Source organism: Podarcis erhardii (genome assembly GCF_964252035.2).
Source record: "Podarcis erhardii genome assembly, chromosome: 3".
In the NCBI taxonomy this organism is placed as follows: Eukaryota; Metazoa; Chordata; class Lepidosauria; order Squamata; family Lacertidae; genus Podarcis; species Podarcis erhardii.
The window spans coordinates 62,339,702-62,354,429 of record NC_138507.1 but is presented as its reverse complement, the minus strand read 5'-3'; the positions used below and the strand labels follow the sequence as shown (position 1 = coordinate 62,354,429).

General features: G+C 40.3%; 1 protein-coding gene across 1 annotated transcript; it reads left to right on the top strand.

The window, feature by feature from the left end:
- The first annotated feature begins 3,313 nt into the window (after positions 1 to 3,313).
- On the top strand, positions 3,314 to 10,462 carry LOC309338273 (p53 apoptosis effector related to PMP-22-like). Its single transcript, XM_081855383.1, has 3 exons — positions 3,314 to 3,761; positions 7,230 to 7,373; positions 8,627 to 10,462. The coding sequence occupies exons 1-3, from the start codon at positions 3,560 to 3,562 to the stop codon at positions 8,839 to 8,841; spliced, it is 561 nt and encodes a 186-aa protein (XP_081711509.1). The 5' UTR covers positions 3,314 to 3,559; the 3' UTR covers positions 8,842 to 10,462.
- Positions 10,463 to 14,728: the final 4,266 nt, after the last annotated feature.

Sequence of the window (14,728 nt, the reverse complement as noted above, 5' to 3'; positions counted from 1 at the left end):
TTTGGAGGAGGAAAACAATAAAAAAAATATTCTGAATCTCAGAAGCCAGAACAGCAAGAGGGATTGCTGCACAGTGAAAGCAGCAATCCCTCTTGCTGTTCTGCCTTCTGTGATAGCTGCGCAGCCTGCATTCGCTCCATAACACACACACACATTTCCCCTTACTTTTTAGGAGGGAAAAAGTGAGCCTTATAGAGCAAAAAATACGGTAATTTAGAATAAATAAAATATCTTTTGACTTCTTAAAGAATAATTTCGGTATGCATTTGTAAATAAATGAAGTGTTTTAAAATTATAAAAGTTATATTATGCTAATAAAATGGGGAAATGTTTTTAATTTTTTTTTTTAAAAAGCAGAGGGTTGGTGTTATTGACAAGATAATTAGAACACAGGCAGTGGCTGTGGATTACAGATGGCCTATTCTCACCATCACAGAGGGTGTGGTGACTTCAAGCAAAAGTCAGTTTTCACCCAAGACAACTGAGTAAAGCCTGATGCAATTGTGGAGACATTATTTTCACATGCCATTGCAAATCACCCAATGGCATGCTGGAACCAGCAGAGGTTGGCTATATTCCAAGCCAAAATGGCATACACTACTTTTACAGAGGCATGTGCTTTGAAGTGAGTCACAGCGCCCCAAATCTTACAAAAGGCACTGCCAGCAAGTGTCTTTCCCAAAGCAGCTACACACTTCTAGTTTGGCAACAGAAGAGCCAAATCAAGACGATAATCTTCATGTGACTAGTTCTGGCCTTAAGGACTCTAATTGCTCCTCTTAGTTCACCCCCAGCAGCCAGGAATGCTGATTGGTGGGAGAAATGGGAAATAGGGGGGAATGGGGGAAATGGAATTGCGCCTCCTGGCTGGTTGATGTAATTAAATAGTAGCAGTCCACATTAAGAGTTGATGATAAACCTATCCTCCATTCAATTTTCAGATCACTTGTTCATCACATCTTATCTAGCCTTTCATTCCCACAGAAGGGCTTTATACTTGTCACAGAAGTCACACATCTTACCCTAGTCCCACCACTGACATTCATATAGGGCAGGTGTGGGGAGCTTTTGGCTCTCAAGAACTTGCTGTACTACAGCTACCATCACCCTGGTCGTTGGACATGCTTGCTGGGATTGATGGGAGTTGTAGTTCAGCAACATCTTGAGAGCCTGATGTCGGGGATATCCTTAACGTGTTTCACCCAATGCACAAGGGGCAGGGTGGGGCCCTGCCGCCACCACCCCCGCCACCGCCACTACTACTGAAATACATGCCAGCCATCATTCCACACACACCCCTTGCACCAAAGACCTCTACCTCTGCATCTCTGGCCAAATGAATGACCAACAGGGGAGATGACCATGAACATGTCAGTAGTAGCCCTTTAATCTCCTCATATTCAGGATGTGAAAAGTATTGTGTGCATCCTATCTCAAAGTACCAGTTTAATCAGTTTCCTGATTAAACTTAACAGCTTGGAGAAAAGAACAAATCATACTACAGATCACTAAACGGTGAAGTGGAAGAACAGCCCCTTAATTACCATCCTTATTTTTTTCCTTCTTTTGCCATTGTTGTTGTTGTTTAGTCGTGTCCGACTCTTTGTGACCCCATGAACCAGAGCACGCCAGGCACTTCTGTCCTCCACTGCCTCCTGCAGTTTGGCCAAACTCATGCTGGTAGCTTCGCGAACACTATCCAACCATCTCATCCTCTGATGTCCCCTTCTCCTTGTGCCCTCCATCTTTCCAACATTAGGGTCTTTTCCAGGGAGTCTTCTCTTCTCAATTTTGCCATTACGGCAGCTTTTAAAAACATCTTTAGTATGCAAACGTACATTAGGGTGCCTTAAATTCTCCAACAAGCAGATTCATTACGACAGCCTTGGCCAATCTTGTGCCCTTCAAATGTTTTGCAGTTATAGTCCAAAACATTTGAAGGGCACTAGGTTTGTGCAGATTGCATTATAAGATTCATGTTCTTACATTTCAAAAGCCTTAAGCACTAGGGGGGAAAGAATGGGAGGTATCCATTCAAATATATGAACAACAGAAGGGAAATTATTACTGTGGTCTGCTTACAAATGCATCCTTACTCAAAGAGCAGCTCAGCAAAACTGCTGGGGTTTTGGACATGAGACAGTTGCTGATACAATGAGAAGCTCCTCCTTGCTCCCCAGCCAACTGCTGTCCGTCTTTGGATCATGTGGAGAAGTAACTCCCACAGCAACAGTGCTGGGGCGTGGAGTCTATGATCCCACCCTTTCCATTTTAAAAGGACTGACTAAGGGCATCTTGCCTGAGGGGCCCTCACAGTCTATCATTTGTCATTTAATCTACTACATAACTAACAAGATTGGTTTCACGACATATTTTGTGCAGATGTTGTGTTGTTGCCCAAAATAAAATCCAGTTGGCCGCCATTTTTAAAATTTCCAGCTTAGGCTTCTGAAATGGTTTGGGATAAGAGTTAGGTCTAACATTAGGTTGCCCTCAAAACCCCATCTAAATTGGTTGAATGGTGAATATGCAAGAGCATGTTTGTGCTGGTGAGGAGCTGACATTAGCTGACTTGACTGCTAGCTGTGGTTTTAGAGTCAACACAGACCCTCCAAGTGTGCCTATTTTCCAGGAATGTCCCTGATTTAGAGAAGCTGTCCCAGTTTCTGATTTGATCCCAGAATGTCCCACTTTTCCTTAGGATGTCCCTATTTTCATTGGAGAAATGTTGGAGAGTCTGGTCAATGCTAAACTGGAGACTTAGATAAAGTCAGATTTGGATTCAGCAAATCAAAATTCATTTCATAAAGCTCTCAGGCAAACACACTCCCCTCAAATAGCCTCAAAACATGGCTGGCTGCATAGCTGGCACTGCCTCCTTTTCATTGACAGATTATTGTGAAACCACAATTTCTCTAAGAGAATTTTAAGTCTTTTCGCCAAAGGAACAACTCCTAAGTATATTTAGTGGAAGCCATCACTGTTAGAGTAAGATAAAATTAAACAATGTTTGTTTGAAAGTATGGATAATATAACCTATCAGTATCACCCTCAAGTGGTATTGGCACAACCTTCTGTTCATCCTTCATGAAGGTAAACCAACGGCTACTTTTGTTGTTCACCATTTTTCTTTTCTCTCTTCCCGCCAATACATCACACTGCTCTTTGCTGTGAAATCTTAAAGCCAGGAAAGGGTAAAATGCTAATGGCAATGGGCCACAATAATCATTTAATTAGTAGCAAAAAGAAAAAGAAAAGGGAGGGCGGGTTTCAAGGTGTGCACAGCCCTGAATTTTCTTTCCAGCTCAACAGGTTGTTGCAGCTACTTGTTCAGTGAAATGTAGGTGGAGCTTTTTCCTTCAGCGCCTATCTGGATCACAAAGCTGCTCGCTGTCTTTGTCTTTCTTCCTTTCTCTTTTTCACACACACACACATATATATACACACACACACTTTTCATAAACCTTTATTAAACTACTGTTTTTCCCAGGCTGCTGAAGCAAATAGTAGGAAGACTTTTTTGCTTATCTGTCAAACCACTAAAGAAGACCCAAACAAGATGGTTCAGTATGGTCTGGACTATACACGCTGCAGATGGATCATGCCTCTTCTTCTGGGCTTAGCAATGATCTTTGGTATCATTGCACTGGTTGGTTGGGGCTGGGTAAACTCAGAAACCCGACCGTTTATGCAACAAGGCTCGTTATGGAGATTATGTACTGAACGAGAAGAATGGGAATGCATATCGCTCATGGATTTTGGTAAGAATCACAGTGGTAAAGACTATGATCCAATGATCGTGATTAGTCTACTCAAGCTTTATATCATCTATATCTATCTATCTATCATCTATCTATCTATCTATCTATCTATCTATCTATCTATCTATCTATCTTTCTATCTATCTATCATCTATCTATATCTATCTATCATCTATCTATCATCTATCTATCTATCTATCTATCTATCTATCTATCTATCTATCATCTATCTATCATCTTTCTTTCTTTCTTTCTTTCTTTCTTTCTTTCTTTCTTTCTTTCTTTCTTTCTTTCTTTCTCTATCATCTATCTAATTTATCATCTCCTATTTGAAAGGAGAGCTTAGAGAAGAAAGTAAATTACCTTTCATTGGTAAATATGTGTAATGTTTTCTTCTTATTCTGGACTTGAGTGCTTCTGCTCACTTTGACCAATATCTCCTAAACTTTTCTTCAAAATATAAATGTTCAGAAATTATTTTTAAGAATGAATTTTAGCAATTATGACAAGGAGTGATATTGAAATGCTAGAATGAGGCAAAATCCGGTTACATAAATGAGTAATCTTCCCTCAGGCTTTCAAGGAGCGATTTTATATCCATGACAGTAGAACAAGTGCTGACAATATAAGCAAAGTTTGGTTAACAGCTTCCTTTTTATCTCCCCTGGACTTTCCACCATGACAAGAAATAGCTTTGGGTAGACATGGAAATGTCATCAAGCAGAGAATCCATAAAAGAAAGCATACTGTAAAGAACTGTTGTGTGGAACTGAGCTTTGCATATTCAGAAGAATCATGTGATAGAGCCTGTGTTGAACTGTGTGGGGAAAGCATAATATTAATGAATAGGAAGGAAATCTATTTGGACAAATGGTGTAATGTATATCAAAACCGTCACTTTGGGTAATTTTCTGTTTAGCAAATCTATATCTACAATAGAATAACTTTGGTCTACTCTAAGATGTCATTCCTCATCTCTTTCTTAAGATATGCCCTGGGATGAAGGTCTCCCTTAAGCATCTTCTTAATATGGACTCCCTGTTTCCCATATAACATCAATTTTGAAATCCATATGACTTCCTTCTGCTTCCTCTTGTGATTCACAAGAGATTATGTTGGGTTAATCAGCAATTGCAATAATTGTCAGGATGAAAAAAATGTTAAAATAGGAAGTGAAAATCTGGGTTGTGGGCTGGGTCAATTTATGAGCTGGTCATAATATGTAAAAATGCAAAACTACTAGTAAAAAGTAAGTGCTCACCGTTTTGGTCAATTGACACACAGCACCACCCCTCCCTGGTGGATATGTTAATTCTTAGTGTTCTCCTGTCAAGTTTGGGAACTGATTTTAGGACTCAGTGATCAAAATACTTCTGTTTCTTCCTCACCCTTTAAATAAGAAATGTGAATTTGGCTTTATAAGTATTCCTTTGTGGTTTGTATGTAATGTTTCAGCCATTCTTAAGCATGTACGGTTATATTAAATAAATGTGAAACTCTCTCTGCTAGGTGGTAAAAGATGGGGACGTTACTTTAAGGCTGTAATCCCTATACATACTTACCTGAAAGCAAAATTTAGAATTATGTTTTATGTTTTAAAATTCATTCTTTTCCCTGAGGAATTCTCAGCACTGCAGTTTGTTGTTGGTAAACTACAGCGCATTGCAAATCTGTGATTGGTAAACTACAGTGCCCAGAATTATTTGAGGGAAAGAATGTGCTTTGAATGTGTGTACATTAGTCTGATACAGATTCTTCCATATTTTTGTTTGGCTTTGAGCCAAATGCCATTATACATCTGTGGGGAGCCTGTGGCCATGTTAGATGTTGTTGGACTTCCATGATCCCCAGCCAACATGGCCAATGGTCAAGCATGATGAGCGAGGTAGTCCAGCAACGCAGTACCACAGGTTCCCCACCATGCCATAAAAGATGGATGGAGAGTTAGATAAAGATCTCTGGGTTGCATCTTGTCTCCCTAGGCTTTTCTCCCCCAAAAGACTGCCTTTCCCCCATTCTCCTTCTTAGAACAATTGACCAGCATTGGCTGGGTGACAATATGAGAAAAACCTTGCAGAAATTGAGATGCTTTGCAGGCCTCAAGTTTCCAAATATGTTAGAAATAATTTCTATATTGTTTATTTTTTCATTATTTTGTTCCAAAATAACACCAGCATTTTAATCAAGCTATGCAAATACACATATATGATACAGTAAGACTTCAATAGTATTTAGTCAATTAATTGGTTAGTTTAATAGACTAAAACCATTTTGATCAATTAAAAAGGTGCCCCTGATCAATTGGCTGGTATATTTTACATATTTCTATTTTGTGTGCATGTTTGTGTGTGTGTCTTAGCAAAACTGCAAACTGCAACTCCTATTTTTAAAAAGACATTCCCTCTCAAGTGCTAGGGAATGGGGAATGCCTCTTGTAAGATTATGCCTGTTGGGACCCCAACAATTCCCATAGAAAGTATAATAGATTGAGAGAGACAGAGAGAGTCAATTTCAGTTGACTGTGTTGTTCAATTTAAAAAGCCAGTGGGATCATTAAACAGCAGTAATGCAGTTCTATGTACCTATTTACCCACCTACTCTATACGCTCAGGCACATAATATAATGGGCATAACAGTTTGCCTCAAAAACTTTAAATACCTGAATTAAAATCTGTGTGTGTGTGTGTGTGTGTGTGTGTGTGTGTGTGTGTGTTTTAAATACTCATTTCAGTAGCAGATGTTCTGCAACATTACACATTGAGTTTCAAGTTTTTAAGATCCTGACTGATTTAGTATTGATTTCATCTACATGAAGGTATATGAAAATCCCAAGGCGACTCTTTAAAATATTTATTTATTCATTCATTCCCGATTGACACCCAAAGACTAGAGGCAGATGTGTACTCTGGATTGCTATCTCCCTGACACTTTGGGGTTATTCCTGCCTCCCCTATTCCCTTCAGCTTCTACACACAGTGTGTTAATGTGACAGGATATTATTACGGCTAAAGACATACAACAGTTCTTAAGACAACCGAGAGTCATTTGAGCCAAGCTTTGCTTGTCTGACAGTCACCTCTGGACAAATAAGTTTTTGAAACAATACCATAACCTGGCAATCCAGCTTAACAGAGGAAAAGTAGTTTGGAAGAAAAAAACTAATATCTATCACCAGACTTATGTTAAAAGCCCAGTTCATACAAAAAGGGGAGGACACACATCATCTTTAACTGTTACATATACTCAGTGGTTTCCCGCCCCTGGGGGTACGCAGGGGTACGCATACCCCTAAACATTTTGTGAATCTAAATTTAGCCTCATTGAGGGGTAGTATTTCAATATGAGTAGGAAAATGAGAGTACCCTCAAACATTTTTTTTTAGGAAAAAAGAAAGCACTGCATATACTTGTACGCCTATCTTGGAATAACAGAGAGCAAAATGCAGCTAACTTTTATTTTTATTTTCAGCCTGGGGTAAAGCTGCAGCGGCCACTTTCTTTGTTGGATTTGTAATCATAGTGATCTGTTTTGCCCTGGCCATCATTGCATTTGCCATCCCGACACTTCGCTTCAACTTCATCAGAGGCATCGGAGGCCTGTGTTTTGTTGCGGGTAAGGCTGTGCAAAGGGTGGATGCCTGGCTTTGGTCTGGAGAGAGTAGTTGCTTCTTTAGCTGTAGGGAAAGAGCAAGAGACCTTCTTAAAGTGCAGAGTGAATCAGGAACGTCCTTTTGCATAGTTGCAGTGGGTGTGGTGGTGCAGAGGGGCATGAATTCACAAAGATGCAGCTCAGTAATAATTACAGAATCACATGAGAAAATAGTTAACCGCCTATATATATATATATATATATATATATATAATGCCTTAGGAATTGATGCCTCCTAAACCAGGCCATTTTACGTCTTTATAGCTTTATCATCACTGTCCTCATGGGTGGTCTGCTCCATAATCTCCAACCACCCAATCTTCTCTCTGCTACCTTCCTTAAGAGTAGGGATGGGGAATCTGGAACTCTCCATTTAAACTCCAGTTCCTATGAGCTGTAACTAGCCATTATTTTGGATGGGAATTCCAAACGTGGGATGCTGCCACAAGTAACAACAACAACGACAACAGCAACTTATTTATACCTCACCCATCTGGCTGGGTTTCCCCAGCCACTCTGGGCGGCTTCCAGCAAAATATTAAAATACAATAATTCATCAAATATTAAAAGCTTCCCTAAACAGGGCTGCCTTCAGATGTCTTCTCAAAGTCAGATAGTTGTTTATTTCCTTGATGAGAGGGTGTTCCACAGGGCGGGCACCACTACTGAGAAGGCCCTCTGCCTGGTTCTCTGTAACTTCACTTCTGGCAGTGAGGGAACCAGAAGAAGATCCTCAGAGCTGGACCTCAGTGTCTGGGCTGAACGATGGGGGTGGAGACGCTCCTTCAGCTATATTGGGCTGAAGCCATTTAGGGAAGCCCCTTTCTTGCATTGCCACCAACCAAATCTTAGACAGGGAAGAGGTTCTTACGGGAGGTTCCCATGGGAGGAGACTGCCTTTCAGATACCCCGGTTGCAAACCTTTTAGGGCTTTATAGAGAAGAACCACCATCTTGGACTGAACCTGGAAACGAATTGAAAGCAAGTGCAGTTGATATAAGAACAGCATAATATGGTCTGAATGCAGAACGAATGCAGAAATTTATTGGATGCTGTCTCTTGCACCAGCTGCAGTTTCTGAACACTCTTTTAGGGCAACCTTGTGTAGAGTGCATTGCATTAACCTGGTCTTAATTCATGATGAGAAGGAATTGTATTGTTTCTGTTTTCACCACCACTCATTTTTACTTAAAGTGTTTTTCCCTTCTTTCTCGCAGCTGTATTCTCTCTCATGGGCCTTGTCATCTACGCTGTAATGGTCTCAAAATATTTACGTGAAAATTACCCAGGAGGTATAAGGAATGAGCTCAGCTGGTCCTATGGCTTTGGGTGGACCATGTGTCTTATGGGTATAGGTATGGGATTCTTCCTTTGCTGCCTCCCCCTGTATGAAGATCATATTTTGGGAAATGTCAAACCTTATTATGCATAACTTCTAGGAAGAGCAACAGAGTCATGTTATTGATTTCCTAAACTTTTGCATGCCAGTTAAGTGCAGACTAAAATATCCCTCAGCCTCCACCACCACCTTAGCCAAACATTGAAGCAGTAGAGGGGCTTAACAGCTTTTTAAAACACATTGAAAAATATGCCAAAGTGTTAAAAACAATACGTTATTCCCATTTTCCTTTTTGGTTTGATGTAGAATAGTTAGATTTTTAAATAAACCTTTTTGGTTCCTAGGAAGAACCAAAATTTTTTACCTTTCCTGTTTAATGGGCAGGTTACAGTGTAATTGCCTTTCTGTGGCAGAGTAGACCAATCAAGCATTCACTAATCAGCTGATGTGATTGAAGACTTACATATTAAATTGTGCATACTTAAATGAATCTGATCTGTTCCTATTGAAAGGGAATTTGGTTCCCATTGTGGTTGAGAACAGTCCACATACATCCTTTTGTTTTAACCAGTGGATTTTTAATAATTTGTGGAAGAAGAAATTGTCAGTGGTAGCATTATTTAGTGAAGGTAACCTGGCAACTTAATGGAAATCCTAAGAATTGAAATACTGAAATGTTTGTTTTAGTTGCTTACTATGTTAATTGAAACTGGATGAGTTTTATCAGTTGATTCTTTGGCATCTACAGTCCTTCAGGTGTTCCTATATTGCAGGAAAAAAATTCCCTCATGAGGTATCCAAATTCTGCTGGTGTTTGCTACTCATGCCACCAGAAATGAAATTTTAAGCACATGAAAATATATTTAAATTCATTGAGCTCCATTTCTGAAATTTTACCTGCCTACTTGTGTGTTGTGAATACGCTGTGTAAGCCATAATGGGAGAAATGGCTGCAGACAAAATGGCACGAGTCAACTCATGCTCTTTCATAAGACAGAAGCAAAGCTATGCAAGGTAACCATTTGCTAATATTCCTGCCGTGCTTTTGTATTAATCTCTTTTCATTTATACAATTGCTTTATAATCACATAGCTATCCTCAGTGGTCAGTGCTTGGGGGTGGGGGAAAAGTGGCAAAAGTCCTTATTATGATATTTTCAGTGAGGTAATTATTTTGTAATATATTTGTAATTCTGCACAACAATTGGTGAGAAGTGGCACAATCCCTCTTTATTATATAACTGATGCTGCAGGGAGGAAAAGCCTAGTAGGTATTGAATTGGAAACTGCCTCACAAGGAATGGACCGTTTGATAGCTAGTTCCTTTATATCATGGATGCCTGCAGGAATTCTTTTTTTGGGGGGGGGAGGGGAGATGTAAAAAATAAAACCCACCCACCTGTTGATGCATTGTTACTGCTGTTTTCCCTTTCCCCCATCATCTATCCTGACCATCTTACAGGTTAATGCTATGATTATTAAGCATGTATAGAATTGTAGCCTTAGATATTGTAAGCCTCACTGGCAGGAACTATGTCACTACTAAGTTCTGCATATTATACAGTATAATGTGTTAGTTAAGTGTTAAACCAACTGTAATTGTGGTTTGAATAGTTGAATTCCAACCCAAGCACACTGTTCTGACATAATTTAACTGCATGTTAAAGATTATATTGTATATTTAAAGCTGATTAATAAAAAGTTGCTGTCTCCCACTGTATGGTTAAAAAATGTGTTGGATTGATACGAAAATGCTTAAGGGTGGAGACCCACAACAGCTTAGGCATGTGGAAACGTTGCCTTTGAAGCCCATGAAATGGCACATTCATTTAAATATATCCTTTGGAGTTCTGCTAGATCAGAAATGCAGTTGGGAATCTATCCCTCCCAGTTCCATTAACATGAAGCAGCAGGTCCATGAAAAATTAGTGGCCCGTTGGCACCCACCTGGATCTTGTATCTGGATCGCCAAGCACACTATGAAAAGCATTACACAACGCAACCTCTTTCGCTTCAAATGGCAGGTTGGGTTTTGACATTGGGCTGATTCCCCACCTCAGAAGCTCCTGTCCTACATGCAAAAAGGCGTGTATAGTTTCATCAATGTGCATGGCACTTTACAAAGAAGAGATCTAGGAGGTCCTTATCCTGAGGGTTCACAATCTAAAACCGGAAACACATGGAAACAACAGACAATAGTATTAACTTTTATGTCGAGATGTCCTTCAATAGTACAGTATGCTTCTTATTTATTTATTTGTAAAAATATATATATACTTAAGGCTGCATCCAATGTAGTGCTAAGTAACTCATTATTAGGATTTCTGCTTGTGCAGCAGGAGTCCCCCCTCCCCCCACTTACCTTTAAATCTGTACTAGGTGTTCCTGCAACCCTCCAGAGCAGATTTAGGGAGAGCATGAGGCGTGAACAGGTGAAGGAGAGGAGAAGTTCCATTTCACAAGTATAAAAAATTGCATCATTGCACAGCACACACACACACACACACAGAGAGAGAGAGAGAATGATAGAATAATCCAAACCTGCAGATCACCCACTAACTATAAAAGAAATAAATGTCTTTAATTGTCTAAGTTAGCCTGGCAGCATAGAAATGTTATCAGCAAATATTTAAAAATTAATACAGTGGTACCTCGGGTTACATACGCTTCAGGTTACATATGCTTCAGGTTACAGACTCCGCTAACCCAGAAATAGTGCTTCAGGTTAAGAATTTTGCTTCAGGATGAGAACAGAAATTGTGCTCCGGCAGCGCGGCAGCAGGAAGAGGCCCCATTAGCTAAAGTGGTGTTTCAGGTTAAGAACAGTTTCAGGTTAAGTATGGACCTCCGGAACGAATTAACTACTTAACCCGAGGTACCACTGTACTGAATGTGTCTGCTGAATCTCTATTGGAAGGGCAGTCCACAAGTCTGGACCAATAGCACTGAAGCAGTTCCAGATATAGAGCCTTGTGGCCAGTTCCCCTGTACAGGGTGTTGAGCTGATGAGGCACAAAACTGAGAAGATCCATAACTGAAAATATCCATTTTGGCCTCACACAGGGCACCATATAATCAAAGATTACCGAAGTCTGCCCCTGCACTGAAGGCCCCAATTTCATGTCGACATTGTTTGTTTGTGCTTAAATGCAAGGAAATGGTCACAATTTTCTTTGCCCTTCAGCATGCTTTTAGAGACAGCACTGGAATGTTCATTTCATCATTATTTTAGTGCAAATACATAATAGTTCAAAACCATAATTTGAGCACATCTAGTCGTAATGAGGTGACAAATTACCTTCAGCCTTCAAAGTTTGCACATCCTTGCCTCAGAACGGATAAAGTGATGCTGAAAATTCAGGGAATGTTTCAGCATGCAGAGTGGATTTGGATTGTACACAAGTTCTGGTAAGGTGAGAGCTTTATATCTTAGAATTCTATACACTTTTCTAACAGAGCTCCACGAAGTTTCTCCTAAGGAAGCAGAATGTGATGCCCTCCAGATGTTTCTGGAATACAACTCCCATTCATTCTTGACCTTGTTCATGCGGGGGGCTGGCTGATGGGAGCTGTAATTCAACAACATCTGGAGGGTACCACGTTGACTACCATGGGAGGGAAGTCAGGAAGTGGTGAGGGGACTTTCAGCTGGCTGTAGTTATGGAACAGCACACAGTTAATTCACTGTGCTTAAACACAGCAAGGACACAAAACACAAAAGGATGATGATGTCTGCCATGGTTTTAGAAGTATGGGATTGGAAACCTTATTTCAAGGAGGGCCCCAAGAAGGCTGAATTTTTGGACTTGTTCTTTTGCTCAGTAGATCCCCATCACAGTGTCTTGCACCTCTCTGTATGTGGCTGGGAATGTATTTGATTTGTCTCTTGGCTGGATTTAGTCCCATTCATGGAGTAGTAATCTTTGTCTTGTCCACTAGTGAGTAAAGGCTGGAAGCAGTATTCATGACTAGTTCATCAGTCCCTGTTTCCTTGTAGGCTAAGGTGAAATGAAACTCAAAAGGGTATTTTGCCAGAAACTTCAGAGACACGACAATTTCCACTCATCATCATGCACCGATAGGACATCATAGTCAGTCATGGAGCTTTCTGGAGTATCTAGCAAAGGCTAAAATGAATCTGGAGTTTGATTGTTTGGGAAAACCTTTAGACCTGCAACGGAAAACAATAAGAGAGAATAGAGATACCCATTTTTAGGCTGTAAATGTTGCATTCTGACTATTACTATTTACTAAAATATTGCCTTCCAAAACTGGCTGACTGGGGATGTGGCGTCTCTTTTCAGTCTGTCAAGGAATTTAATGGTATATCTCCTATCTCAGCATCTCTCTCCTCCTGCCTTCAAATTCCACAGCCACTTGACTTGCAAGAGGTAAGGCCAGGCCCAGCTCTCAGAGTCAAACCCTCTTGCTGTGTTATGGTGGTGGTGGCTGTAGCTATGAAGAAAATGTCTCCAGGGTGATACAGTGATTGGGGAATATTTATGATGCAAACCATCCTGTGATCTTTGGATGAAGGATGATAGATAAATGTAACAAATAACAATAATTATAATCTCTCACTTTTTCACCCTAATGGTCATTTCCCTCCACTTCCATGGTGTGAGGTAAAGATGTGGCTATTCTGGGTCTCCATACCTGTGTGGCCCATTACTTGCAAGCATATTGGTGGTAGGAGAAATGGTTTGTAAAAAGATTCCACAGTGCTTTGTTCTCCCCTTGTCCAAACCACCTCACCTCTGACTCACAAGCTTCTGGGCTGGGCTGGGAGTTTCCTCCCAGGACTGGCCAGCCCAACTGAGCCAACCCTGTATCACCTGTGGTGACTGTCTCCCTATGGTATAGTAACCTCTACCTGTCAGGAGAGACTGTCTCAGAGCCATTAGTAGTTCTGATGAGCACCTCACTCTGCACCCTCAGCCCACATTAAATATTCCTGGGCTTGGACACAGATATAAAATACAGTTCCCGTTTCTTGCATTACATACCCATAAACACACACACAAGCTTTATCGCAGCTTTTTGTGTTTATTTCATTTAACTTCACAACAATATCTGAAACCGATTTGGGTGTGACAGAGCGACTTTGTCCAAATTCACACTGGGCCTGAGGGGGAAGTTATTTACTTATGGGACTTCTGCAAAATTAAAATGTTATGAAACCAAGAAAGATGGCAGCAGCTGAAAAGCCACCATGAGGCAGAATAAATCTGTTCTGCAGCTGAAGTTTTTTTTTTTTTTTAAGAGTAGACCTTTTGACTATGTGGTAGTGATGATGATGATGATAATATAAATTAAAAAGGGACCAGGCTGCAATCTTGAATAGGGTTTTTAATGTGAGCAGATGGAAATGGAAATGATGTGATAATACGCCTAGACTTGTGTTTCTTCTCTCCCACAGACACTCCCCAGGTGTGTCTCTTACTCATCCAAAACCTGAGCCAAATGAAACACAAGCATTCTGTACTCATCCCACAAGTTAACTGTTTTGTGAAAGATTCAGTGTATTCAGCAGGAGACAGATAGCATGAGATCAATTTACTTTTTTGTCACATCACTAAAAAGACTCACGTTCAGTCTCATTATTATTTTTAATCAGCCAGTGTTTCCTAATATATGAATGAGGAGAATGCAGAAACTCCTGTCCTCTTGGCTTGTCACATCTCCTAGGCTCCACTGTCTCTGCTCCTTCTCCCTCTTCTAACTTAACAACTTCCACTTACGGTATATTTGTTTCTGACAAATGTGGTGGAAGGGTGTATGGGGGGGGGGGAGAGATGGCACTGGAGACAAATATGGCAGGCTCATGTGTCCTGAGCTTTCTATCATCTCAAACCTATATCAGAAATAGACCTGGTTGGCTATGGCTAAAAAGCTGGACTTCGTAGCATCCGTAACAAAATAATGATAAAAGAAAATTGAAAGAGATAGAAAGAGTTGGGGTGGTGGAATGTTATGAAAAG

Bases quoted from the DNA above. Each gene is read 5' to 3' on its own strand.
- LOC309338273 (XM_081855383.1), top strand. From the start codon at position 3,560: ATGGTTCAGTATGGTCTGGACTATACACGCTGCAGATGGATCATGCCT. The intron at 3,762-7,229 runs GTAAGAATCACA...TTTTATTTTCAG, and splicing joins CATATCGCTCATGGATTTTG to CCTGGGGTAAAGCTGCAGCG. The intron at 7,374-8,626 runs GTAAGGCTGTGC...TCTTTCTCGCAG, and splicing joins AGGCCTGTGTTTTGTTGCGG to CTGTATTCTCTCTCATGGGC.